This window comes from Chlamydotis macqueenii, chromosome 8 (assembly GCF_036417535.1).
Source record: "Chlamydotis macqueenii isolate bChlMac1 chromosome 8, bChlMac1.mat, whole genome shotgun sequence".
Lineage (NCBI taxonomy): Eukaryota > Metazoa > Chordata > Aves > Otidiformes > Otididae > Chlamydotis > Chlamydotis macqueenii.
In genome coordinates this window covers 19,770,044-19,797,977 of record NC_141563.1, presented here as the reverse complement: position 1 = coordinate 19,797,977, position 27,934 = coordinate 19,770,044, and the positions used below count along the sequence as shown (strand labels likewise).

Genomic DNA, 27,934 nt, shown 5'->3' with positions numbered 1-27,934 from the left:
AGATTTTCCTGACAGGAAACCAAGCGTGAAGCCATTCAGCACTGAAACTCAATCAAGGCAAGTGCTCCCTACAGCACGTGTCGATGGCTCCCAGTCATTACCACGTAAACACTGTTATACCCATGCTTCCCTGCAAGGTGATTCAAACTACTGAAAACTTCAGGGGGTTCATCATGGCCATGGGAGAAATATTTTCCAGCTTAGAGACATATGGTAGCTTATCCATCTTTGGAGTATCAGGCTTCATATCTAAAAGGCTTATTTTCCAGTGTTATTTCAGAAACATAGAGGGGAAGAGAAAGAGAGAAACCTCGGCCTTTAATTTCCACTTTCACAGTCATTCAGGTTGAGCTGTCAATGGATGGTCCTGTCCTCTTCTTTCCTCTCCGAGCTCCTGGTCAGAAAGGGCCAGGGTCTGTGCTCAGGACAGGGCGTGGGTCCAGTGGGGAAGCCAAGGGAGTCTGTTCTCATAGTGTTGTAGGTGCTTTCTGTATTGCAGCTGGGACTCATTTCAGGCCATGCTGTGTCTCCCGGTGCCTCCGTAAATCCACTTTCCGTTGGAAGCCTTTGCCACACAGATCACAGCCAAAGGGCTTGAAGCCTGTGTGCTTCCGACTGTGGGTGATGAGGTTGGAGCTCTGACTAAAGGCTTTTCCACACACCTGGCACTTATGAGGCTTCTCACCTGCAAGCAGAAGGCAGGAGAGAAAGAGGGTGTGAAAGAGGCAATGTGCTGCTTATGCAGGAGCAAACAGGAAACGCACACTGGGCCTTAGAGCTAATCAAAGTGATTCCTGTGTAATTACCAAAGAAGTAATTCTTATAAAAAACATGCAATTGGGAGCCCTGAAGCATTAGCTGAGCCTGCACTGCAGCTGCACCTCCATCAGCCCAGTACAGTCCTAGGAGCAGCCTGAAGCATTTGGCTGTATAGGCTCTATGTGATTTAAACTGGCTTTGTGTCCTAAAAGCATCAGAACTCCTGGAAAGACTCTGAGGTCATGCTGAATGCCTAGCATCGATTATATCATCAGCATGGGGACAGGTGGAATAGATAGATGGAGGCGGAGACTCCAGTGAGCTGGGGTCTGTCCCCAAGAGAGGTATGTGGGCCCTTAAGTGAACCTTGAAGGGCAGGGTTCATCCAGAGATCTGCTCTTCTTTCTGTGCCTGACACTGAAATGCTAGCAGTCACCTTGAGCCAGCCCTGAAGTTCTCATGCAGGCAAATAACAGAAAAGGAAATAAATCCAGCCTCTGGCACTTCTTCTACGGAGGGGTCAGCAGCAAAACTCCACTGGCCTCCATGGGAGCACGATCTCGGTGCATTTTCAGTGTTTATTATCAAATAACGGATAAAAGGGAACCCAACCACAAAACCAAGCCTGATTTTCAGAGTGGCTTTGCACCTGCAGAGCCCACTGACTTCAGCTGGAGCAACCACCTCTTGGCACATTTGAAGATCAGATTATTAGAAACATAAAATAATACAAAATGTGCTGGAGGCTCAGTTCACAAGCATATGCTACATATGAAAGGGAACCTTGATTCAGTTAAAGACCTGGTTTTATATTAGCGGGTGAAAAGCCCAGGCACAGTTTCTGATTTCACAACAAAATAATAGTTTTGACTGATTCAGAATTTCACTAAAATTCTACTTAATCAAGCCTCATTTGAAAAAGTTACTATGGAAATACTTTTTGTGTTACTTCCTAAGTAGTTCAATTTCATCCAGCAAGCATCTGGTGGAAAATCTTTATAAGTAATATTTATTGTTCACTGCTTGTCATCTAGAAAAGTCACAACTAAGCAGCACCACATATAATGCCATCTTTCTACACACTGGCCATTTTTAGGCTTCACCCTTGATATCTGCTAGTGGTCACTATCAGGAAACAGGATTTTGGTCATCTGAACCTTGAGATTGGCCAGTACAGCTGTTACTTCGTGTCTACAAATGCTTCTGTATCTCACACATCATTAACTTCCCTCTACTTTAAGTGAATGGTGCAGGTCTGAAAGGCAAGATTTTCTTTCGAGATTTCTGATAAACCTGCCTTCTCACTGAATGGTATTTTTAAAACAATTTCCTTCGGTGATTCACCTGCACTTTATTAGTTTCCATGTTTATTACTAACAGTGAAACTTGAGAACTCTGCACCTCTCCTTCCATTCTGTATCAAACTGCAGCCATTTCTCAGAAAGTCCGGGTGGAAGTGCAGACAATCTCTGAACAAATATTTAGACTAAGAGTTGGACCCTAGGCCCTCCAGTTTAGTGTTTGTTCTAGAGGAGGAGACTCCTGTCGTTCCTATTGCAAATTGGTAGATCCTGCAAAAAGAAATGCTGCAATCAAATTCACCTGTCATTTTGCAGGGACCTCAGCTGTAAATCAAGGCTAAACGAATATAACACTCTACAAATCATCTTACACAAAAGCCCTTTGAATAAACATTGGTGGATCCTATTAAGGGAACACTGATTGGATTGCGAGGATTTGGGTTATTCTGCAGCTGCTGTTCATGAAACCACATTCAAATCATCCTTCTTTGCACGAGTAGAGAACAGACAGCATGAACAGCAGCAAGGCAGTGAGAAGCACAGGGAGGTGCAGGTACTGTCTCCGCTGAGGAGGAATGGATTGCTGCAGAGAGACCTCTTCAGAGACCTCCCCTCACAGTTGGGGCTGAACACCAGCAGCTGCAGGGCTGACCTGTGTGAATGAAGGTGTGTTTCTTCATATCAGATTTCTGGTGAAACCGCTTCCCACAGTACTGGCACGGATAGGGCCGGGTGTCCGAGTGGATGAGAAGGTGGGTGGACAGAGTAGAAGATCTCTTAAAACTCTTCCCACAAATTTTACAATCAAAGCTGCGTTCCTGCAGAGAGAGGAGCCCAAACACACACACGTTACACCAAACCAGTGATCCCACCAGCAACAAACTGTCTGGCAGCACATCAGCGTTGCCCCTTCTGCCTTAGCAAGCACTTCCACTTCTCCAGAGAGCTGCACTGGCCTGAGGAGATGCTAACACTGGCATGATAGCACCAGAAGATAAAAAAAAACGTAATGCACCCTCTCCCAGTGCTGTGCATTGCTCCTTACAAAAAAAATAACTGAACAGCTCTTCCTGCTGGCAGGAATGGCCAGGTGGGAGCAGGCCCGACTGACTGGGCAGAGTTCGCCCGCACATTTCAACAGAGGCCCAAGACATGATCACTCCACTGGGAAGCCCAACAGCTGCAGCACTGTTCAGAGGCCACCTCTCCACTGAACATAGGAAAACGGGTGCTGAGGTCTCCTTGGCTCTCCTGGGAAGTCTCTGTGGCAGGCTGACTTCTGCTGGCAGGGTAACAACTAACTACTTATTTGTCGTTCCATTAAAATTCAAGTGAAAGGTACCTAGAGCACCTGGGGAAAACAGCTTTTTTGCTTACTACTTTAACATATCAAAATCAATGTATAAAGACCTTGCTGTCTCTCTCCTCTCCCTCACACACTCCTCTTCACCACTTTCTTCCACCATAAATACTCTCTTCTTTCCATCACTTAACTACCATCACACCTTCCTCTTCCTGCTATGCTTTTATACAATCACCTTAGTTTACTTGGCTTTTAATGCACTCTCCCTGAAATGTCCCCTCCATGGACACAAAATGCAGTGCTGCTCCTTTCACCATTAATTAATGGGTGATGATATATTTCCCCTCATTGTGTGTTCTGCTGTTGCACACTCATGAAATTGTAAATAAAACTTAGCAAAAAACTATTGCTGTAACTCTATCCTCCAAAAGCCAATCTGAAGAAGGAAGATTTGCCAAGTCAAGTGGGTGGGTGAAGGGGAAACATGGCACAATATCAGCAGGTGGAAAATGTTACAAATCCTCCTACCAAAATTAACTATCATATTCTTTTGGTGTGTGACTCAGAGTGTGTCGAGACGGGTAAAGTCTCTGCTCTATACCTGACTGGTCGTTCAGATGTTCCCTGCACAGACACAATGACTACAAATAAAGGAAGACTCACTTCTTCAAGGGAGGGGAGGAGAAAGAATGAGGAGAGCTGTGTTGAAAGAAAAGCACAGTGAGTTGCTTTAGCTGTTAAAAAAAAAGTCCACATCCACATTACAATTTCCAGCTCTCAGAGTGAAAATTTATTATTTATTATCTGTTACTTCTGGAGTGCCAAAAGGGTCCATTTCTTAATACAGCTGCACGCAAGGTCTGGGAATGGAAACAAAGCCTATGTTCTTTAATTCGTTGATTTGCTCCTTTGCTCACTAGCTGCCCACCCCTTCCTCTGCCTGCCACCATATTCTTCACTCACAACTGTCCACTGCAGCCCTACCATGTTCTCTTTCTCTCCTCAGTTTAGATGCCCATCTACTGCCCTGTTGTTGCCTTCATGGCCTCCCCAGAGCCAGCTGAAGCAAGCAGCTGACCCCGGCCCTCAGACCTTCATCCTGGCAGTTCGCCCTGCTCTCACCTGCGAATGCACAGCCTTGTGCTGCTCCAGGCTGACTGCATGGCCGAAGGTCTTGCCACACATGTCACAGGCAAAGGGCCTCGTGCCACTGTGTGAGCGGCGCACATGTACCTCAAGGCCATGCGGTGTGGAGAAGACCTGAGGGGAAAAAGCACACAGGGTCAAGTTTGCCAGGGAAAGGGTTGGCTGGGGAAGAGTCGTAACCAGTGTGGGAGAAAGGGATCCCTACCTTGCTGCACTTGACACACTTGTAAGATCCAGTGCTGACGAGCAATGGGCGGCACAAGAGGTCCGACTCCACTTTGATGCCACCTGGCCCCTTATCTTGCTGCAGCCCAGGCTGTGTCTCAGCATAGAGCCTGGGTGCTGCTGCTGGTGGCCGCTCAAACAGCCGCGGGCCCGGGGAGCCGAAGTCACCATAAAGTCTGAGGGAAGAGCCACACTCTGCACCGTAGAGGGCAGGCTCGGAGCCTCGCTCACAGAAGAGCCCCAGAGCCGAGGTTCGCTCCAGCGTCGGGCAGGGCCTGTAGCTTTGCACAAGGTGCCTCAGCTCGGAGCCACCCAGGCTGTTCCACATGTATGGTTTGAAGGGCTCCGAGAAGGGGGGTGCTTCATCTAGGGATGGACACACAGATCGCTCCGAGGCTGAGGAAACAGAACGGCATGGGAATTAGTGCACTTCACAATCCAGCCACTATCATGGGACAGAATTGTTTCAGCACTCAGACTTGTGCCCAGAGCCAGACCCCTGTACTGCGCATTAAGGCTGCCCTTTCCTGTCTAATGGAAGGACATTTTATATTGCACAGTAGGGTCAGTGCATCCAGTACCACCTCCTCACCTGCTGTCCCAGCCAAATTATTTAAAGCAGCCACCAATTTTGTCTGTCTCCATCTCTGGGTGCCCAGGTATGTCCACAGTGATCTGACTGTTAAGACACTAAACAACTCAGTCTGCAACTTCCTTTGCTTTTATCTGCAGCTCCTCAGAAAAGTGTATCTACTATGTCCCAAGATGGACATCAAAGCTGACATGTTTAAGTTCTCATGTCGATCCCACACATCCATATAGCAAATATGACATTACAGGGCTGCCAGAAAAAGCAAGCATGCTGACATATACCTGTTCAAAAAAACTAAGAACTACCTGTTGCACAATTTAATGCCCAAATCTAGTCTCTCAACTTAATGCCACAGCTGTCTGTAACTATATTACATCATAACTGAAATAAAGAACAGCTTCTGAGGTGCTTGAATGTTATCCCTCACTTTTTCAGAAAGAAAAACAAACTAAAATCAGTCCTCATCTGAAATAAAATCATGGTTGTTTCAGACTGCTCTGAGTTTCTCTGAGTAAAGAGACTGTGTCCACGCAAAACACAGCGCTTCGCCAAAATCATCGGTATAGGCTGCATTAAAAAATGAAGACAAAAAAAGGTTTTCCAAGCAGTCATAATCAAAGCGATCTTCCACCAGAACAAGCTCAAGATGGCTTCAGCTGGTTCGAACAGGCTCACCTCTGGCAATGGCATCTGACCAAGGCAGTGGGTACCACAAGATGAATCAATCACACTTGGGTGGCCCATTGCAGAGCCTGATGCAATGGCAGGAACACAGCCTTTGAGATCAGTGTCTGAAGGCACAAATGCTCAGGGAGCCTCACATAGAGGAAAGCACAGTCGGGCAAGGAACATGAGGTACCCAACCCCAACTGTGTCTGACAGAGACACTGATTAATGCTCAAGGTACTCTCCTTTCACTTTTCATCACAACAGGCAGCATCACTGGGAGAGTCAAATGTCTTCACCGGACAAATTTTTTAGTGAACCAAGGAGAAGATGAACCAATTAATTAACTGCTGAAGTGACAATGCCTTCACAGAGATATTGGCATCCTTTACAACTTGGGTCTTCCAGAATAACCTCCCTTACCCAAAAACTTGTCCGCCCACAATTGCTCTCTTGCTTTTTCTCATTCCTGTCAGCTTCACAGTTCCCATGACGTTCTCAACCTTTGCCAAACCAAGATGACCAGGGGTGGGCTAGGGAAGGAAGGCATGATGTTTTAGGCTACCCACTTGGATAGACAGATGGTCACTGAGGGTTACAGAAGGGAATGAGAAATTAGGTGAAAACTGAGCTTTGAATGACTTGATTGTTTCCTGTATTTTACATAATTTCAGATGTTAACAGTCTCAAATTCTTCCACTGAAATTAGCAGTCTTTTGGTCGGAAATATATGCGCACATACCAACTGGGACATTTGAACAAAGCGATGAAATCAAATTAGCTGACATGGTGCTGAGCATAATTTTTCCTGTTCTGCACTGACTGCAAAGTTGTGGTCAGCGTCACATCATCTATCTTGTGTCTTTGCAACCCGTTTCAGTGTTGCCATGTCTTACGATTTTATCACAAGATTCAAAACTATCTTAAAGCCCCAGCTCTTGAAACTGCATGATTTCATAAGGCCCTCAGCTTTCCTTTTGTTTGCTTGTTCTTGTTTTAACTTTTTTTTTTCCTCTTAGAGTCAACTTCTAGCATGAAAACGTAAAAGCTCAGTATTTCAACACTAGAACTGAATATCCATAAGGTATTACTTACAATCTTGATTTCTAAGCCAGGCTGTTGAGTGAGAGGAGAGGGAAGGCTGACCTGATTTTTGAGCCCTTGGAACTGGCAACACAGGACACTGTAAACATTGCACCACAGATCAGTTTGCATGCAATGTTCCTTCCATCACCTCACATGCTTTGGAGACCTCTCAAGCACAAGTGCAGGGGAGCCACTCATGCTGTACTTCTCAGGGACAATCTCAAGTCATCCAAGCCCTGTACCCGGTGTCAAAGCGACCTGCAGACCCTGCTCCGCCACACTGCAGGGCACTCCTGTGTCTGCCTCCCCTCCACTCCACAGTGTCTAGGCCTCCAAGGGGTAAGCAGGGAGGGAGAGACCGATTCTCCCTCCTCTTCCTAGCAATTCTGTGCAGCCTTAATATAGACTATTTCTGGGACAAAAAACATCAATACTCTTTTTTGAAGGCAAGGCAAGCTCAAACTGACATGATATGATATGAACAGATTGATATGCACAGCAAAGAAAGATTCAAGTGTCCTCCTCCATAGACCCCAGAACACCACGCTTTCTGCACAACTCCATCGTACCCAGTAAAAGCTTCCCTCCAAGACTGCAGCATCAACAGGCTTATCAGGAGATAGTAATGCACTGCCATTGAGCTATCAGGCACCTCCTGTGTATGCAAACGCATGTGATTACAGACACACGTAGAAAGTGAGGTTAAATAACAAAGTGGTTTGCACTGATGGAGTCAACAACGTACTACAGTGTTAACAGATATTGTGTTTGTGCATGCCCACCTGAATCGGCAGCACAGCACTCAAAGAGAAACCTGAAATCTGGCTTTCACTGCGTATTGAAGTGCAAGCTGTACCTATGTTCACTTCTAGGGATAAGGGGGTGATACTCACCGCACCTGCCCTGAGCATGATCTAGAAGCATCATTTCTCATCTGCCCTGCCTGTCAAAGCACAGAAACTGTGCCCCACCCAGACAAGCATAATCAAAGAAATCCAGTCTCTCACTAGTGCATCTTGCAAAAGTGACCTAGGCACAAATTCCAGCTTGCTGCTGAATCTGACACAGCAGCTGGAAGGCAGAGGGGCTGGGGGGGAGCTGTGGGAGGAAGCCAAACTATCTAATCCTGCTGCCACTGCCTTCATCATTCACATCAGAGCACCTCTCTCAATGCACTGAGGTTCATTTAATACAGCTCTTTCCATATAGTACTTCGAGTCCCTTACCCTCCCGTTCCTCCCTGTGAATGGAATCAGACAGTCCCAGGACCGCCCCCCAAAAATCTTGGATCTGGGAATGTCACCCTCATTTTGCAAAGATACCTTCCCAGGGTAGCTGGATGGTTGGCGGGGAGCTAATGAATCCCACAGTGGGGAAAGAAATGACTGGGAAGAAGGGAAAGGCAGAGCAGCCCTAGTAAATACCTGCTCCATTTTACATCTGCCTTTTAGACACTTCGTGAAAATGGTCTGTTTCCCGTGCAGAAATGGTAATTATTTGGGGAAGGAGGAGCAGGACAAATTCGTTAGAACAAAAATTACACACATTGCTACACTTTGTACAGAAATATTAGCAAGACAGAGACTGATGCATTGCTGCATTTGGTCCGGTCTGTCAGACTGAAACTGTCCCGTGGCTGGCTGTGATGATACTGGGTGGCATTGTGAATGTCCCCTCAAAGGGCTTTAGGACTCTTAGACGAGGAGGTGGCTTTAAAAATGCAAACCTACATCATTACAATCAGCTATTGATATTCAAGGACACTATAAAGACAAAGTGGGAAAATGGGTGGGGAAACAGGACTAAGTATTCGTTTGCTGGCGTCTGCTGTCAGTCGGTAAAGCTGAGACAATTTTTCCTTCACTAAGACAGAAATTGTTCTTTTTTCCAGCTGTCACTTTTTTACCGAGGCAATAAAAAGTGGGTTTTACATATATGTATTTTTGTTACGAAATGACACCATTGTATTTTTAAACGAGATAAGTATTTGCGCCAGGCTGGGACAGCATCTCCCACTGCTCCAACCACATCAAAGGCAGGACGAGGGAGCCAGAGACAGTCGCTGCAGCCATAAGTGTGAGTTTCCTGGATTTGGGGTGTTTAAATCTGACCGTCATTATTTTCATTTGTTTTTTACGAAAGCGTTTTTAGGAAAAAAAAAAAAAGAGAGAGAGAAAGGGGGGAGGGAGAGGGAGAGATCCTTTTTATAGGCAAGAGGCAAGAAATAACCTGAAGGGGAGTTAGGGAAAATGTCTAGCAGGTAGTACAAAACACAGAGCCAACGCTGTTTACTACATGTATGTAGATAGGTTAGTCAAAATTCCTACTGTTTAAAAAACACCTAAACTCCGGGTAACAGGAGCCTGTAGGAAAATGCCAGGACCTTTAAAACATAAGGGCTCGTCTCCAGCAATTAATCAGAAACAAAAAAAAAAAATCAACGTCCGACGGCATCACAGCTTTTCCTACAGCCCGTCACCCGCTGCTCCCTCAGCAGTGGGAGACAGGCTGGAAAAGCAACCTGAAAGAGATAATCCGAAAACGAGTGGAAGAGACAGATTTGCCTTTTCGTGGGAAAAGGCAAATCTGTCTCTTCCACTCGTTTTCGACGGCGGCACCCAGCCATGAGACATCGCCCCACGGTACCGACACAGACACGCAGCCGGACCCTCGCCGAGCGCTGCTCGCTCCGGTCCTACCTGGCGAGACGGAGGGCGACGGAGGTCTCCAAAAATCCTCAAACTCGGACACCCTGTCACAGACGCTGCCCTCGCAGCTGGGCGCTGACTCGGAGGTGCCATCGGCAGCCTCGGTAAGGTGGGATTCCGGGGAGAAGCGCCCCTGGGAAGGCTCCGGATCGGGCAGGACGGTGCGGCACATGCCCGTGTCCTCGGGGATCTTGCTGTCTGCAGGGCAAAGGGGGCGAGGGGGCTGCTCAGTGCGGGTCCGCAGTGGTGGGAGCCAGCCACCTCCCGCGGCGGCCCCGCTCCCACCGCGGTTTGCTGCCGGGCTCTCTCCTACCCCGCCTCAGCCCCTCCGGCGTCCCGCGAGGGCTGCGGTGCCGGGGGGCTGCAGAGGTACCGGCCGATGCTGGTGCGGCTGGCAGCGGGGTGATGCCCGGCGGCGGGCGGGCCGTGTCCGCCGCAACCGAGGGACTCGTACCTGCGCAGATCTGGGCTAGCACGGTCTCCAGCCGCAGGCTGTAGTCCTCGTCGGCCGAGCGGGGCTGGTGGTAGCTGTGCGCTTTCTTGCTCTTCACCAGGAAGGACCTCGGCATGGTGGTGGGGTGCTGCCACGGCCGGCGCGGCCCCACTCCCTTCTCCAAGCGTGGGGCACGGCGGCGAGAGTCACCCCCGAGTCTCCCGCGGGGCGGCGGCGGGGAGGCGACCTGCAGGGAGGCGCCGAGCCCGCGGTGAGGGCCGGGGGCGCCGGCCGGGAGGGGCCGCTCGCCGGGGGCGGCGCGCCAGGTGGCGGCGCGCAGGTGGCTCCGGCCGCCGGCCCCACTCGCCTCGCCTCCCCTTCCCCGGAGCGCAGCTACTCAGCCTCCCGCCGCCCCCCACCCTCCCCAGTGCCCCTGGGGCCGCCCCGGCCACGCTCCGGTGGCCCGACTGCGAGCGGTGCCCGGCCCGGAGGAGGAGGGATGCTGGCCCGACGGCGGCTGCCGGATCGCGGGGAACAGGCAACAGCAGCGGCCGGGCACCGTTCGTCGGACTGATCGGGGGCTGAGGGAGCTGGCGGGGGGGGGGGAGGTCAACTCCCGCCATTCGGGGGAGCGGGCACACCGCGCCTCCATGTTTGCGCCCGCACCAGTAGCCGCGGCATAAACGGCGCCAACAAAACGCACCCCCAAAACGGCCTCTCGGTCTTTGCCAGGCAGGACGGGCTGGACGGCACAGGGCTGCTGCTGCCGGGACGGGCGGGAGAGTCGTTACAAACCCGACAGCCTAAACCCGACGCCTGAGAGGCTGTTGCTGTCGGATGGACTGGTTCACCCATCCAGCACGAACCACGATAAACGAACAAAAACGGAATCTCTCCTACAGCCCGCAGCTGTTGGCGCCGCGGCACCTCGCAGCTGTGGGCACCGAAAGCCGAGGTTGAGAGAGAGACGAGGTGGGAAACCTCCTGGGGAGGGGGGGCTGCGGGGAGCCGAGGCGGGACAGGGGCCGGGTTAAGCAGAGCTGCCGCCCGCCTGCTCTTCGGGGGAAGGCGGGAGAGGTTCACTGGAGCCCGTACAGCGCCGGGCCGTCTCTGTCGTTACGCTTGACATTTTGCAAAAAGCAAGTTTAAACCACATTTGTTTGGTTCTTTTGGGGGACTCTAGGGGGTTGCTCTCCCCCCCCCCCCCCCCCCCCCTTACGTCAGTGGCCTGAGGTTTGCGAACGGGGAAAGAAGCGGACGCGCCCGGCCCCGCCTGCCCTGGCCGGAGCGGAGCGCGCCGGCGGGGACGCTGGAGGTCCGCTGCAGGTGGCCATCCTGGCCGCGCCGCGAGGCACCGGCCCGTCCGCGCCCGCCGGGGGCAGGGCCGCTCCGCGCCCGCCGGGAAGGCGCCGCCCCCGAGCACGGCGCCGGGCGGGCGGGTGGCAGCGTTTCTGCCCAAGCCCACCTGCGCCTCGGTTCACCCACGAGCCGGGGCTAGAAGCGAGCGGGGGGAGAGAAATCAAGGCAGGCGATAAGGCTTCGCCCTTCCCAACAGAAACGGCAGCCGCAGCCGTTGAGGGGCTCCGGGCGCCGACGCCGCTTTTCCCTCCAAAAACCAGGGCGCGGAGGCGCCGCCGGCCTCCCCCGCCCCGCCGCCCAAGGCCGGAGCCTGCCAGGCTGGGGCCGGGCGCGTGGGAAGGCGAGTCCCGCAGCCCACCTGGCCCCGCTCTCTGCCCCCCCCCCCCCCCCCCCCCCCCGCCACCTCCCCACCGGCCGTTGGCCCGAGGGCTGCGCGCGCGGCCGCTGCTGGCGCCCGCCGGCACGCGGGGCAGCCACGCGGCGTCCGCGCCCGTTGGCCGCCGCTGTGGGGGCGCGAGGCCGGCGCCTCCCCGCGCCGCCAGGGCTGAGGCAGGGCCGGGGGCGCGGTGAGGGGCGCTGCCGCCCCCGCCCGCCGGCAGCTGCCCACGCGAGGCGAGAAAAGCAAGAGCGCTTACCCATTTGGAGGGGTGAAGGAAGCTGGGCTGCAGGCGGGGTGTGCGCCGCAGCCTGCTAGTTTGGGTGACTTTAAATTTAGCCTCCCTTTAAGGAGCAATGGTGCTTGAGTTGGCTTTTTTTTTTTCTTTTCTGTCTCTCTCAACTCCTTCAGAGCTCGGCCCCCTAAACCACAAATTCCACTTCCTGAGCGTTAGGAGCTTCTGCAACAAAAAAAAAAAAAAAAAAAAAAAAAAAGCCTTTAAAAAAAAAGGCCAAAGCCTCACAAATCAGCACTGTTCCCCCTCCTCTCTCTCCGTCTCTCATTTTTCCTTAAATTAAAATGTCTTACCGTATTCCACCTCACAGGGCCCGCTGAAGTGACATCAAAGTGTCATTCTGGAATCGGGCGTTTCATTTCTCTCGGGGTTCTGCTCTAGAAATTACACACGTCTATCTGAACTATTCTTGGATCCCCTTCAACTTCCGCAACGAGAACAAGTCACAGATTCAAAACACAGATTGACTCAAGGCGGGCAGAGGCAGAGGGCAGGGGACGGAGGCGCCGGCGCCCGCCCTGCCGAGACGGCTCCGCGCAGGACCCCGGCCCGGGAGCGGGGGTCGCGCCTCCCGCCGCCACTGAGCCGTGCGGACCGTTGTAATCGGGGCTGAGGGAAGGGCCCTGGGAGCCGGAGACCTCCCCTAGACTAGAAATAGCTTGTTGTGGAAAACTCTTTTGGCATAAATACGCCCAACGGCGCTGAAAATACCTTAAGACCCAAGCCTAGAGGTTTGCTCATTTCCCTTCGGATTTAGGTAATGGTTAAATATGGAAGGGGTAGGCGAGATCCCCCACCACCCCCCCCGTCCCCGGCGCACGGTGGCTACTGTAGCTCGAGAGAGAGTCAAACACGAAGGCGAAAGAGGAGCGGAGCCAGGCGAGAGCGAAACGGCCACTTCCCTCGCCTGCGTGCCGGTGCCCAGGCTGCCCGCTCGGGGAGGATGCGGCCGGCAGCACCGGCGACCAGCGCGGCAGCGGGGTTCCGCGGCAGGCACCGCCCCGCACTGGCCCGCACCTGCGGGGACCCCCGCGCCGCGCAGGCAGGAGGGGGGGCAAAGACGAGGCGCCTCGCTTTGCTGTACACACACACCCGCCGACCCCAAAACACAGCTTTCCAGTTCTAGCCTCGGATTGCTCTTGCAGCCGGGAAACCCGGCTCGGGTGTTCGGTATCTTTCTGAGGTGGTTCTGGGTTTCGCTCTCGGACATCGCAGGCCACCAGCAGCTTCGTTTCGCTGACTGCAGGGCCCCCCAAAGTGCGGCTCTGCAGCGAGCGAATCGAGGTTTAACACCATTTCCCGTTCAGAAATGATCGAGACTGAAGTCGGACAAGGCAGGAGCAAACGTCAGACTCCCTCACGGCTCCCGCAGGAGCACGCTGGCTTTTGCCAACAGGTGCTTTTCTTCACCAGCACCCCCCTCCCGAGGTATTCACAGAAAAATCGGTCACTTCGTACCTGTGAGCTCATGTGGAAAGTAAGATTAACCGGACTTCCCAAAATCTAACTAAGCAAGCAAACACCACGAGGAGAAAAAACTGTCCAGCCTTTTGCGTGATGCGTTAGTAGTGACACAAAAGGAAGTTGAGGAACACGACTGACACATCGCCCTTAACACCTTCGTTATTGCCGGAAAGTTCCTGGTGCTGGGCGCAGCAGTTTTACTGACGGCATCTGTGTACCGCGGTCTCCTTTGGTCGATTACTCTGAAAAAAATAATTCACGCCGTCAGCTTCAAAAATAAATGCTGGAATCAGTAGAAATAACCAGATTAGAACAAGCAGGTGTAATTTCATGTATACGTCTTCGTTGACTCACTGTCATTTTTTGCAAAGCAGTCTTTCTCGTTTGCCTGTGAAGCGGGATGATGAACTAACAGCCTTTCGGTTACCTCGCTAACCAGCGCGTCGGCTGCGTGCGATGAAAGCAACAGAAAACATCACGGTGAATTACTGTTAGCGCTCATAAACAGTTCTGACCCGCTTAGAATAAAATACGTTTTCGTCTTTATTCATCTAAGTTCAACATTTCGGCCGGTGCTTTTGCGCGTTGTAGGGCACGGCGGGGCCCCCGCGGCAGCGTCCCCCGCCGAGGGGCTGGGAGCGCGGCCGCGGCGCTCGGGGCGCTCCTGCGGCGGGCACCGCGCCCAGCCCACCTGCAGACCGCGCGCCCGCGCCTAGCGCCTCCTGAACTGCTTTAAAGCCTTCAGCAAAAATAAGGAAATCGAAGGAGTGAATAAAGTGAATGCTTAATTCAGAACATCATCTCTCATGTAAGGGGGGTTGCTGCACGGGCGCCGGGAACAGACATCCCGCTCCCGAGGCGCCAGCTCTCTCAAAGGATTAGAGGAGAAAGTGTACGAAAACCGCTTTGTTTCGTGATTTGCAAAACCAATTGGTGCCTGAAATGCACCCTGCCTTCCCAGGTTTTCCTCAGGGCGGACCATGCGCTTTACGCCGCCGGACGGGGCAAGCGGAACGCGTGCGCTGCCTCCCCAGCCGCGCCGAGGACGACCCGAGGCTCCCAGAGGAGCCGTGTGCCGGCTTAGCGCCGTCCCCGAGGGGTGCGCGGCCAGCACGCTCCCGCCGGCACCTGTCCCGCTGCGGGCGTTGGCACAGCCTGGCGCCACTGCCCGCCGGCAGCTCCAGCCCACACCGCGCCGGGCCGCCTCGGGCGCGCGCCGGCGCTGCTGCGCCACGTGCCCGCGGGCGGCGGCGCGAGGCCGGGCGAGGCGGGAAGCGCCCCCCTCCTCCTTCACCCCCCGGAGGGGAGCCGGGAGGGGAGCGGAGGCGGAGGGGAGGTGCCCCGCTGCCCGCGGCGTACCGCTGAGGTCTTTGGCCGGCTGCTCCGCACATGCGAGGGCCTCGGCGCGGGGAGCGGGCGGGCGGCGCTGCCTCCTCTCCCGCTCCCGGGCCTCTGGCGGCCCCGGCTCACGCTGTAGCGCGTGAGCTTTGTTCCAGCCCTTTTTATCTGGAACTCGCTCCTCACGCGTTTTATCTTGCAGCCCAGAAACGTCACTGGGTTGCTGTCTCCACGGAACGAGGGACTGAAAGAAAAGTGCTGCAGCTGCTGCAAACCATAGGTAGGGCCTGAAGGCAATTTCCACCCCTTAGCCTCCCACAGCCGTTGTCCCAGGGCTCTTTCCACCCCCGAGAGGAGCTTGCTAGTGGCAGTAACAGCACGCTGAACAGGGGTGAAGGGACCCGCCGCTTATTCTTGGTTTATGGTGTCACCCATGTGCATTAAAGGTTCAGTAACCTTTAAGATGGTCTTGTGTATGCAGTGCTCACCATGTGGCACTGCGAGGGCCGTGTGACAATACCGAGGATTCTGTATCCCGCCGTGGAAAAGCCGAAAGCCAACGGTCCCGAGTTGGCGGGCGGATGTAGTTCGTGTGACGTGTAGGTGATTGGAGCTGGGGCTGGGGCTGGCTTTTAACAGAGCTGCTCTAGTGCAGCGTGGTGGAGTGCGATACTCACACTAATGGAGTGTGATACTAAAAAACTTCATAAGGTACAGTTCAATGCAATGGTAAGTACATGATCATTACCCTGTAATGACAAAAGAGAGGAAGAAATAAATAAAAGGTGAGGTTTAAACTGGGATGGGATTACATTGTACTTGCGCTCAAGTCTGAAGAGCTACTCAGTGTAATTTACTGCACTGTTCACAGCAGCTGCCTTATGTCACCATTAGGGCTAAGAAGACATCAGATAAGGCACCAAAGGTGACAGGATGTAGATGAGATCTTCAGAAGTGATGAGACACTTTGTAACAGGAGGAAGGATTTGAAGAACAGGATTTGACAGGTTAGCTGCTTGGTATGTAGGGGAGGAGAAGCAGTTTCATGTGTGTGGAAGTCAGAATTGGGAGAAGGCAGCAAAGAGGGTGGTTCTGTGGGCATCTCATGAGTAACATACACGCTTTAAAATGATAAAACCCAAGATCGGAGTTGTCCAGAACACTTTCACTGTGAGAAGCTGCTAGAACTTGTAGCACTGTGCATTCTGTTGTGAAGTGTGTCTTTATTTTTTTATAACTTCTTTCTAAATATTTAATTATTTTTAACATATCCTGCTTATTGTTTAGTTTTTTCCCTAGCATCTTGTCACTACCTGCTTTATGTGTCTCCTTGTGGCATAAACATGTGTTGTAAATATGCGAGGCATTAATCAGTGATTTTTATAACAATTTTTTTTTATCGCTGAGGAAACCAAAGTAACTTCTGCTGCTCTCAGAGCAGATTAGAAAAGTAATGATCACTGTGAGCACGAACTGGAGAGGGAAAATGGCAGTAGGTTGTGGTGTTGAAGGGAGGTGCTTCGGGAACAAGTGGACCCAGAATTTACCTCCATTATGAATAGAAGAAAGTTGAATCAATGGGTTACAGAATGCAGATTATGCAAAATAATCTCAGGAATTTTAGTTCGCATAGCAGGATGCTAGGAATTTCAGTCACTTATGCAAGGGTATACCATTCTGAGAGTATGCCACATTGCTTTTGTTTTTCGTAATTGTGAAATGAGGTATTAGTTCCTGGAAAGGGAGGGTGTTAAGCTCTTGGATCTAGTGGTTGTATCTTAGTCGATCAGTGTTCATGTATTCATAGGCATGCATATGTTAGCGTGTTTTCTCCACTCTGAAGCTGAAACTTCATGCTATATAGAGGTTATATTGAAAGTCAATTTACCGTGTGCTTTTCATTCCATCATTCAGAATCTCTGGTTCTGTGGGCTACTGCATAAATGTATTTCACTGATTTTTCTTACGTCTTGAGATAGTTTGTAAAAAAAGTAAAAAACAACAAAACAAACAACCAAACCCCTCAGAGAATTACAACAAATATATTGGTGCAATTATACTGATAAAAGAATTTTTGCACAGAACAAAAATTAACTTAATTAAATCCAGAAATCCATTAATTTGATACATAGCTTTCCTCTTCCCTCTCAGTACACATAGAGTCAGGACCTGGTGCATAACTAAACATAACACTGTAGTTTCCACTTAGATTGTACTAACCTCTATTTTATAGGCTGATTTTTTATTTTAGTCTCCAGGACTAGCCTAATGGCTTTCCTAGGAAATTTGCATTATTCTCTACCTTCCCCCCAAATGAGTTACATTATTTGGAGCGTCTACAGGTAAGGGAATTAGCAGTACATCCAGTCTAAAATGTGGATATTTATAAAAATATCTAACGTATCTTTAGGTCATTCTAGCTTAAAATAGAAATGTGGCACGAGTATCAGGTTTCACTAAGTCACTAGCATAGTCTCTGATACAGAGTAGTGATTACATTAAAAACCCCAGAGAAACACGCAGTTCCTTCTGTGTTGCAGTTCCACGAAAGGGCTGAGTAATGATTAAGTTCAATAGTACAAGATTTACAAAGTGGTTTTGTGAAATTTCTGCAAAGGCCTATGTAGATAGTTCTTTGAATCACTTTTATAGCAATTTATTTTAGTTAAAATAATATAGGAAATTGCACATACAGTTGAAAATTTAATTTAGTGGAAAATACTATTTCATGAAGATGAGGCCTGCATTTTGTCAAAAAAAACCATGACCAAATGAAGAAATAGTCATTGAGCTGTGAATGTAATACATGCTTCTCAACTTCACAGATGTACTTTTTCCTAACTAGTCATGTTCCCAATTTTTCACAAATGTTACAAACATATGTGAAATGAAATGACTTAAATAAAAAAAGGTCTAATAAAAAATGCTATTGGGACCTAAAATATTCAGTCTGGAGAAAAAGGAAAATGTAAATACTGAGGCTTCTTGAGCTAATGATGACATTTGATTATCAGATTGGGAAAGAACAACCATTTTCACTACCAAACATAAAACATGATTTACGTGTAAATTCTGTAAATAGCAGGGCATCCCCTTTCCTCTTTCACCTGTCTTCTCAGCTGCAGCACTTGTGTATTCAAGAATCTTAAGTTTCCATGTTTACATGCTTTTTTTACCTTATGCTTTTAGCATTCACCTTGAGCTCTTATAGCCTGCATGTAAGAGCAAATCTAAGAGAACAGCAATGTTTGTTAAAGATCACGCAAACAACGTCATGATGTGTAGCATAATTAGTATGCTTTATTTATTGACGTTAGTAAATATACTACCTATTCTGCCGATGATTTTACATTATTCTGGTGCATATTCAAATGATAATACACATAAGGAAAGAGGCTAGTGTCATTTTTTGGCAGAATAGTTGCAGAAGCAGCAGGATGATTCTGAACAGCCTCTCTTGGGTTGTCTTCCTAGGATATTCTGTGTGTAACTAAGTCTTCTGAAACTGCAGCATGTCCAGTGATTCACCTTCATCACTAGAAGAGATGCAGTTAGTTGGATAAGGACTTGAGCTTTCTTCCTTGATATTTTTATTTATGCTGTTATTCAGTATCAGTATTTATTCTGTTAGTATACTTTAAAACCACAAAAGTTCAGGAAATAACCCATGCCAACTAATCTCATTTGCTATCACTTGAACAGTAAGGCAGTTATTGCAAAATCATAACACTTCACTGTTCAAACAGACAAGATTTTTATGGCTTTCCAACTGAATTTTGCTCTTGCCACTTATTACAGAACATTACCTTTAAGAGAGACTTGCAGCTGGTATTGATGACAGGGAACAAGACATTTGTCACCTATCCTCTTGGGCAACAATTATCCAGGTGCAAACGTAACTTACCAGATGCTCACTGGAAGGAAGAAAGTCAACTGTTACTTGTTAGTGAACAAAAGTGCTCCTGATTTGCTTTTGCATACATTACATTTCCAGCAGGGATCAGAATCAGTCAGCTAACCCACCTCAGAGCTTGCAATTTCCACAGGCTATACTGGGAACTATGTATTTACTGGTAGCACGTGGGGAAATTTTGCAGAAATACTGAAACAAGTTAGGAGCTGCAGAAACTGGTAACTTGGATTTGTCACCCACCTGCTTCAGGATTTAAATTAGATTGCACCTGGGCAGATAATACTGTTTAGAATGCTGCTTTCGTGCAGCCTTCACTGTAGTTCTTTGAGTATTTGTTATCTCCTCAGTTGTGCTGTTTCTTCGAGGACGCATTCAAAATAAAAGAAATGCCTCACAGGACCAGCAGATGTATTCTGCACTTTTGCAATTTTAAACAACTACACTGCTTCTCATGGGTAGCAAGACAGTTAACATATGTGCTGACTATCAGTACCAACCAGTACACGGCTTCTTTTTTTTATTAATAGAAAATCTGCAAACATTGCTAGAAAAATAAGTCTTAAGGATTGTTTAATTATGTAACATGGCAATAATAGCTGCCATTAAGAATATTCTTGACTAGAATGTGTCTGAGAGGGCAAGTGAGTGTTCATTTGACAACAGCAGAATACCTTGTTCTGTTCAAGAAGCTAGGGCCATTTTACCAGAACTCAATTTTCAAGAGAGTGTGAAAGCAGAATGCTGAGCTCTTACTGCTTTGGTGAATCACAGCTACTTGGTGACAGGACCAATAGCTTATTTCCTAGATAGCTCTGCAATATAAAACTGTAAGAAGATTGAACTTACATATTTTTACTGCACTCATCATGCCCTCTTTAGAACTAATACATGAGTAATTTTTCACCTTATTTGAACTACCACTTTAATCTAGAGCCAGCAAGTAACTATGCGGTAACCGAGGGCTGTAGCTCAGAAGTGACTAAACAGTAACTGTTGCAACCTTGTTAAATCATGAAAAATTTATTTTCATTACATATATATGAAGTTAAAATATTTCAGTCAATAGTGTTTTGAACAAGCATTTCCGACATGAGCCTGTTAGTGTAGCTAGGCTGAAACTTAAAGTTAGTGTTTTGTCTTTATTTAGTAATTAATTTCTAGTGTGTATATACAGAATTTATTTTCCTATTAGAATACCAGAGACAGTAATATTGCAACATTTACATTCCTCATATAAAATGGTGTAATGTACATTTTCAGCTTGGTGTAGATATATAAATATGTACAAAATAAACATTATTGTAATATGTTCAGACCAGGTATTTAGCAACATCAAAAGCAGATGCACATAGGTTTAAGTGAAAAAACACCTTTATGACATTAGTGACCATTAGTTGCATATATGAAGTAGTACTGATAAAGGCTCCTCTTTCAAGCCTTCTGTGGGCATCCAATAACTTTAGTAAAAACAAAAGTAATCAAGAAGCATAAGATAATTTTATATATATGTGTCATGATCAGATGGTTTACTAGGATCCATCTTAATCACAAATGGATAATGTAAAACATACACATTTGTTCAGAGCATAAAATATTGCACAAGAGCAATTTCTTTTGAGGAAAACAATTCCCGTGTTTGTGAACAGCAAAAATGGTTCTTACACATTAAAGAAACGGTATATTTGCAGTTTCTAAACCAAGGAACATTCATTAATACTGTCAGAACTGTCATCCATCAACTTCTTCTCAGCCTGTTTTATGGCAATAGTATGTCATTAGCAAGATTTGGCAAAGAGAGAAGGCAGATAGACAGTACATGTATATATTTATCACAGGCCAGACCAGATCCAATAGTTATGTAAACCAACTGCTGGATAGTGTCAGTTACCTGACAATTTCACCCTTAAAGAAATATGAAAGTCTTCAATGCTAGTCACAGTGATAATCACACAGTAGTAGAGTAGGATTCCATTCTTCTCTGCTTGGAAACCATCTTGTCTGAATTCTCAGTCTGAAGGGCACTTTCCTCAGTATCACTGTCACTGCTGTCTACAACTGTGTGATCCAAAGCCATCTGTCCAGTCCTCCTGTGTAGATGAAAGTTCACCCCACTCTCCTGTATGGAGCTAGTTATAAAATCTTCATCAGAAGAATGAAATGATTCATCATCTCCTGTGAAATGGTTGACAATGTGAATCCCATCAAAAGTGGGTTGGTCTGAGAAGTCTCTCTGGCCTTTTAGACATTTGATCTGTTAGAAACATCAGAAGTTAACAGTTAATCATAGCTGAGAAGTCCAACAGTAAAAAAAAAAAAAAAAAAATCACCACCCCAAAACCCCACAGATTTCCAAGAAGGGTCTCATTGAACCCTTACTGGATTAAATCAAATGCTTGATCTAGAAGTAGCATATTTGATGACAACTTAGAAACTCAGCTGGAATCAGAACAAAGTGACTTCTCACTTCTGGCTGCCTAAGCAGACACCTTGAAATAATGTCTTAAGTAATACTTGGAATTTTCCAAAATCCTCCTTCCACCTCCAGTGTATTTCAGTGTTAAGGCTTAATAATCAAGGTACCTAGAATCACTAATGACAGATTCCTCCAGGCTATTTACTGCATCTTTCATATCCCCACAAGGATGGTTTATAGTTAGTTTTCTAGAGTGGCCTACTTGTTTTGACAGCACTTTTGTCTTTCACATCTTTCTTTTACAGCTGCATTCTTTCTCTTATCACCTAACTTCTCACTTGAGAAAAGCCCTCCCCTAATTCCAAAGAACAGGGTCCCAAGTGAGTATTACCAGTTTCATACAGCCACAGAAAAAACCCCAGAGAATGCGCTTAGATCGTCTACACAGCAAGATAGAGTGTCTTCTCACAATCTAGTGCAGACCATATGACATTTCAGATCAAAAAGTATGAGAAAAACTTATCTTTGTACAGCATAAATAGACTGTAGTGTCAATTTTAAGAGAACATCAAACAAGATAAAAATTATTGTCAGACCATGGACAGATACAGCAAAGTTTTAATTCAAAATGCACTGTGGAGTGATAAACTATTACAACCATGCATTCAAGCTATTAAAAAATAAAACCAAGAGCTCTTAAGTCTGGCAAGTCCCCTGTTAATCTTGAGGGTTTTTTTTTAGAATTTTACTTTTGTTAGCTTTTAGAATCATAGAATGGTTAGGGTTGGAAGGGACCTTCAAAGGTCATCTAGTCCAACCCCCCTGCAAGGAGCAGTAGCAACTACCTCTGGGTCAGTTTGACAGTTCAAGAGTATTAAGATAAAAAAACCCTAAAGATGCAGAAAAACATTAAAAAATGCATTACAGAAACTTTCTAATGTCACTCTAGAAGCTTAAAAAGGAATATTCACCAAGTGCTATTTTGTAAGTGACTTTTCACAGTAACAGAGACCTGGAAAACAGAAAGAAGAAAAAGCCTGAAGAGCTCCTTTACCTAAACCTATTTGATGTTTCATTAATCTGAAGCAATACTCACTTTGATAAATAAAAAGCACATGTAGGTCCTTGCTACTGATAGCAATAGAAGATTTTACCTGTCCATTTGGGGAAGAAGGAATCTCTGTACTTACCATGGGCTTGTGCAAAAGATGAGAATAAAGAAGGGGTTGAAAAAAAGATCAGAAGTGTCATAATCATGCTAGAAGCAATAAAATCTGATGTTAACAGCCTGTAAAACTCTAGCTTTTAGTTTATGTCAAAACATCCCTTTTAGGAATATGGGTACATGCTGTAGATCTAAACTTTGGTTGTAACTACATTCTAATGTTAGTTTTTAGCATTTTCTTCACATACACGTAGACTGCAGTTGTTTCGTGAGGAACTTGCTTCTGTAAAGTCAAGCAAAACAAGAATTTCCACACTTGCACAGCATAATTCACGAAGTAAGTGAAATCAGCCTGTGCCAAATACGTGTTACTGTCCAGTATCTAGGATCTGGAATAAATAATTTTTACTAGCTTATATACCTAAATACAGAAAGCCTGATAGAGACATTCTTGTGTTATTTAGAAATATTATCCCTAAAAATATCCTGCAATATGATCAGATTAGCTGCCACATGAAGTTTCCAAAACAGCTATCAATTTTAGTCACTAAGAAAATAAAACACAGAAAACCAAAATGAAACCCAACAATTTCTCTCCATTCTCACCGCAGAAAAAAGCTCTGCTATACAAGTGACTAGAAATTTCATATTAGAGTAAAAAATTATTTTTAGGTCTTTTAGGTCTGCACAGTTAAGCCACTAGTTCACCTGAACTTACAAAGCTGACACTCAATATTAGTTGTTTTGAAAATTCAGAAAGTCAAGCCAATGACCTCAACTATTTTCCTCAAGACTTCAACACAGGATACTTTCAGATGAAAGTATTTAGGTCCATGAGAAAATCATGGCTTCACAGTTTTAGGTAGGAGACTTTCCAAATACCAAATGAAAGTCTGTGGAAAATGCTGTTGGTGAAAAAATCATGAATAGACACAGCCTTTGCCAGTTCCTAAAGTGACTCTGGGAAAATAGCATTGTTATCCTTTGTTATTTTAATGAAAGGATACACAACCTTTGACCTTCCAGAAACGCTACTTTTGACCTGCAGCTTTACACTTGCTTGTCCTTTTTCTCAAGTACTTCTCACATCCAAGGGGAACCGGACTGCTAGGAAGAAACATGAATGTATGCAGAGAATACAGGCAACAAGCGTCTTGATAGTCATGTAGTTCCATAATGTCTCTGTCTGCTTGAAAAATTGTTTGCCAGAAGCACAGACAAACACTGTAGCATAGAATTTGCTTGTATTATGAGGTTTGACAGGCTGGACAGCAAAACTGCTGAAGAGGGGGGGTCCTGACACACAGGAGGCTAAACAGCAGTGTCCCGGAGTCCCTGAGCAGTGAAGGCTAACAGCATACTAGGCTGTATTGACAAGGGCATAGCCATTACATCATGGGAACCGATTCTTATCTGGCACTTGTTGGACTGCATCTGTTCTATGCTGCACTTGCTACCTCACTCCTTCCTCAGTACAGGGTATTAAAGGGTAGATTCAGTGGAGAGGTGCCAAGACAGCTAAGGGGCAGGCACTTATGCCTTAATATAACAGAGAACTGCTTCTTTGCTGAAATACACAGTGGGAGAAAAGACACTGATCATAACACAAAACACAAGGTTATATTTGAATATGAAAGGAAAATAATTGCTACAAGGCTAGTTAAGAACTAGAACAGGTTGTTCAGAGATTGTGGACTCTCCATCCTCAGTGGGTTTCAACACCCAACTGACAGAGCCCTAAGCAACTTGCTTTGAACTCGGTGTTGATCCTGTTTTGAGCAGAGAGTTGGACTAAAGGCCTCCCAAGATTCCTTCCAAGCTGAAATATAGATTACAATTCAGTGATGTGTGAAAAGCATGAGCAGTGGGATGCATATTACTGTTCTTATGGCAGCCATTTGGAGTTTGAGAACTTGAAATACTTTGTACCTGCCAAAAATGACTGCACTTGTTAAAAACGTAAATGCTGTCATTTGCCTTTACATTAAATGTCAGTACATTAATTTATCAGAAAACCTAGTCTTCAACAGAAGGTTACTTTTATTTTACAATTAGAAATCTGTCCCTTTAATCTTGAAAAATGCTTAAGCTGTTTTTCAATTGAAGGTAGAATCTGACTTGCATCTGTAATTTTTTTTAAACATGAACATTGATGAAAGCAACTGATCTTCAAGAAATTAAAAGTATCCAACAGAACAGGCTGGGAACAGCTGTGCACTATTTTCAGTTTTGTGTAGTTTCAGAGTTGAAGATACTTCAGGGGCACGTCAATCTAGTATTTGTTCAGGAGCATTTCTGAAGGAGCCCGATATCTGCAATTTCTGTTGTGGCCAAAAGGCTCTGTAAGGCTTCTCAAACCATTTGGAACAACTTGTAGACAGCATGCATTCCAATGCAATTGTATACTAGCAGCTAATGCCAGCTTAAGGCTCTAAAATAGAAGTTTTTTAAAATGAGAAGTTTTGTACTCTCACATAACTTTACAGTCTAGCGAGTGAGGCTCTGCATTTCTAATAGAAAAAGCAGTATCTTTTTTTCAAGATTGGAACCTAAGTGTCCCACTGGGTCAGGGCAATGGACCATCAGCCCAATATTCTGCCTCCAACAGTGACAACAGGACTTTCATGTTGGTTTGTTTTTAAGGGAAAGCATGTGAATATGACCAATTTTTGCAATCATTTCCCCAAACCCCTGCTCACTTGTCCAGAAACTGTTGTAGTAGATATGAGAGCGCATCTCTTCCTAGCTGTTTCAGCATCTATTTATAGACTAATTGTTCATGACTGATGATTTAAAAAAAAAAAAAAAAATTATTTGCTGTCTACCTCCACAGCTTTCTGTAGCAGTAAGTTCCAGAAATTCCTTTATTTGTTTTAAACTAATCTCCTACCTGTTTCAGGAATTGCCCTTAAATTCTAGTAATGCCAGAATAAGTGGTGAAAAGCAGTTCTGCAGTCGTGATTGTGAAACTTGCATTGTAACGCCTCCCTCAGCCTTCTCTCTAAAACAGATGAGCCCCAAGCCTTTTTAGCCTCTCACAAACACGCAGTGCTCAAGACCACTGATCATTTTAGTTGCCCTTTAACTTCCCCACAGACCGTCTTTAAATTCTCTACATCCATCTTGAGGTGCAGAGACCAGTCCTGCACCAAGGTTTTGCAGTGGCAATGTAAACCCCTTTATTTTGTTTTTAATATATTTCCTATTGATGCCCAACATTGTCTTGTCTGTTTTGCCTGCTGCTGCAAACCAAGACAATGATGTCAGAGACCTCTCAGGGAAAACTTGAAAGTATCTTTCCTGATTTGTAACAACCAATTCTGTGTTTGCCATGGTGTAGGTGTGGCTTAGATTTTACAATTACTGAATTATCTTATTCACATTGAAGTTCATCCGTAATCTTTTTAAGAGAGACTTTTTGAGATTCTTGCCATCAGTGTTTTATTTGAACGCAGAAGAAGAGCTCAAAGTAGGAAGTAAAGCATTATGCCAAGATCTTGTCATTTGTGTAGCCAAGCATATCAAGATAATGGGAAATCCAGCTAAGGACTTGGGGGACACAAACACACACATGTGGACCCAACCCAAACAACACTCCCTCTTCCTCCCCCCAGTTCTACTCTATCCTTATCATTCCACTGAAGGAAAAAGAACAGCCCTTTTTCTTGCAGCCATGTTAAGCTAAGCCATGAGAGTATGGACTTACACCCCAGGGTCTATCACTTCTGTTCTCTTTTCTACAAAAAGCCAATATTGGTTAAAGCCTTTCAGTTTTGGGTCTGTCCCTCCTTCATGTGAAAGGAACTAGATCTCTATCACAAGTGACATTCAAATGAACCTTAGCTGTTTCTTACTGCTTCAGTTTTGCAAGAATCTCAAATCTGATCACATCTGTTAAAAAAAAAACAAAACCAACCAACCGAAAAAAAAAAACAAAAAAAAACAAACCAAAAACCCAGGTCTGGTAAACCCACGTTTTAATTCTCAAATCCAGGTCATATTGTCTAGATGACTGCAGCTTCAACCTAGTTTTCACTACAGCACACTCACGTGGTCTTTAGGACATTTCAGAGAGTGAATAACATTATGTGACTAAAATATATGTCATCATTATCCCTTCAAAAGCCAGCTGAATCAAGAACAAAATCTTAATAATAATGTTTGCACTTATATATCTTCTTGTGTCTTTAAAATGATGAATTCTTTAGGCAAACTGTAAGTCCTACTGGTCAACATATGGAAAGGCTTTAATTGTACATACTCTTTACAGGTAACTGTACTTTCACAAATTCAGAGGAGCTGAAAAAAGGCTAGCAATCGATCTTGAACCTCAGAATAAACTTTCTTACCTGATGCCGACTGCCTCATCAAGCCAGGCATGAAGGAGAGACAGCAAAGAGAAATTTAGAAGTTTTAGTACAATTCAAAAGTTCTTCCATGTTAAATCATAGAATCATGAAATACTTAAAGGATGCCAGTCAGTTGCAAGCATGTTATATTTCTAAGCTCCTTTGTATTTTAAATAGAGAACATAGGTCAGATTTTCAAGTGGGACTTCATGAAAGAGTTCTACTTAAGCTCTGTGAGACATTTTTATGTCATAACCTGTGAGTTTCTTTTAAAGCTAGGAATTCAGTGGCAGAAAGAAGTCAAACTAAAATGTTACTTTCTTCTCCCCTTAAAAGGCTTCAATACTACTTCAGAATAGAGTAAATTTAAAGAATTAGTTAACTAAGAGTTTTAACAAAGCTTGCCAATAAATATTCAATCTACTCAAAGGAGAATAATCGATACACAACTGAGATCAAAATATGATAAAGATATGACTGCTGCCTTGGGTGAATGAAATCGGTTTTGGCAGAAGGTAGTATGTTAAATTTTTATTTAAAGAATAAAAAGACTGAATTCTCAGTGCATTTATTTATATAGCAAGAGGAATCTAAAAATCAGAGTTCCCTCTTTATTTATCTTCACCTTTCTAACTAAAGGAAGTCTTAGTAGGATTTCCTGCTTAAAAACCAAACATGATTCAGAAGAAAACTAGAATGTTGCTGAAAAGTACAATCTAACCTGTTTATTAGCTGAAGAGAAGCAAATCATAAGCATTTTTAAATACCTGTCCTATAATTCAGAAAAAAACATTATCAACTGGGCAACATGAAAAGAGAGCTGACATGAAGTAAAAATCTAAGTACAAGCCAATTAATAAGATTGGTTATAATCTATTAAATTATAATCACATTTAACATGAACAAAAGCAATTTAACTGGAGTACTTAAAAATTCCTGAGACTAACAGTCCACAGCATCTAATGGAATCCCTTATCACACTTAACAGCTGACTGCTTCTTACTGCTGACCTTCTCCCACTGCAACAAGATGACTCCAGTTTA

The 27,934-nt window shown here is 46.0% G+C and overlaps 2 protein-coding genes across 7 annotated transcripts in view; both read right to left on the bottom strand.

Annotated features, from left to right (window-relative positions):
• Positions 1-101: 101 nt before the first annotated feature.
• On the bottom strand, positions 102-10,383 carry GFI1 (growth factor independent 1 transcriptional repressor). Of its 2 annotated transcripts, XM_086753487.1 has the most exons (7): positions 10,261-10,355; positions 10,045-10,088; positions 9,778-9,939; positions 4,715-5,130; positions 4,486-4,623; positions 2,713-2,878; positions 102-685 (listed from the first exon to the last, which is right to left on the bottom strand). In XM_086753487.1, exons 1-7 carry the CDS (start codon positions 10,353-10,355, stop codon positions 507-509), a joined length of 1,200 nt encoding a protein of 399 aa, XP_086609613.1. In that variant the 3' UTR covers positions 102-506. The 2 variants fall into 2 exon arrangements, with proteins under 2 accessions (XP_086609613.1, XP_086609614.1); XM_086753488.1 differs by lacking the exon at positions 10,045-10,088 and having other exon boundaries at positions 9,778-9,984; positions 10,241-10,383.
• A 7,948-nt stretch (positions 10,384-18,331) lies between these two features.
• Positions 18,332-27,934, bottom strand: part of EVI5 (ecotropic viral integration site 5) — a 116,462-nt gene continuing 106,859 nt past the window's right edge. For all 5 annotated transcript variants that reach the window (XM_086752866.1, XM_086752861.1, XM_086752863.1 and 2 more), the window contains one exon: positions 18,332-21,215. In XM_086752866.1, coding sequence (XP_086608992.1) covers positions 20,910-21,215 — 306 coding nt within the window. In that variant the 3' untranslated portion in view covers positions 18,332-20,909. The remainder of the gene's footprint in view (positions 21,216-27,934) is intronic.

Excerpts from the sequence above, each read along its gene's own strand:
- GFI1 (XM_086753488.1), bottom strand. The coding sequence starts at position 10,355 with ATGCCGAGGTCCTTCCTGGTGAAGAGCAAGAAAGCGCACAGCTACCAC. Across the intron at positions 4,624-4,714 it reads AGTGTGTCAAGTGCAGCAAG|GTCTTCTCCACACCGCATGG; the intron begins GTAGGGATCCCT and ends TTTTCCCCTCAG. Across the intron at positions 686-2,712 it reads ACACACCTTCATTCACACAG|GTGAGAAGCCTCATAAGTGC; the intron begins GTCAGCCCTGCA and ends TTCTGCTTGCAG.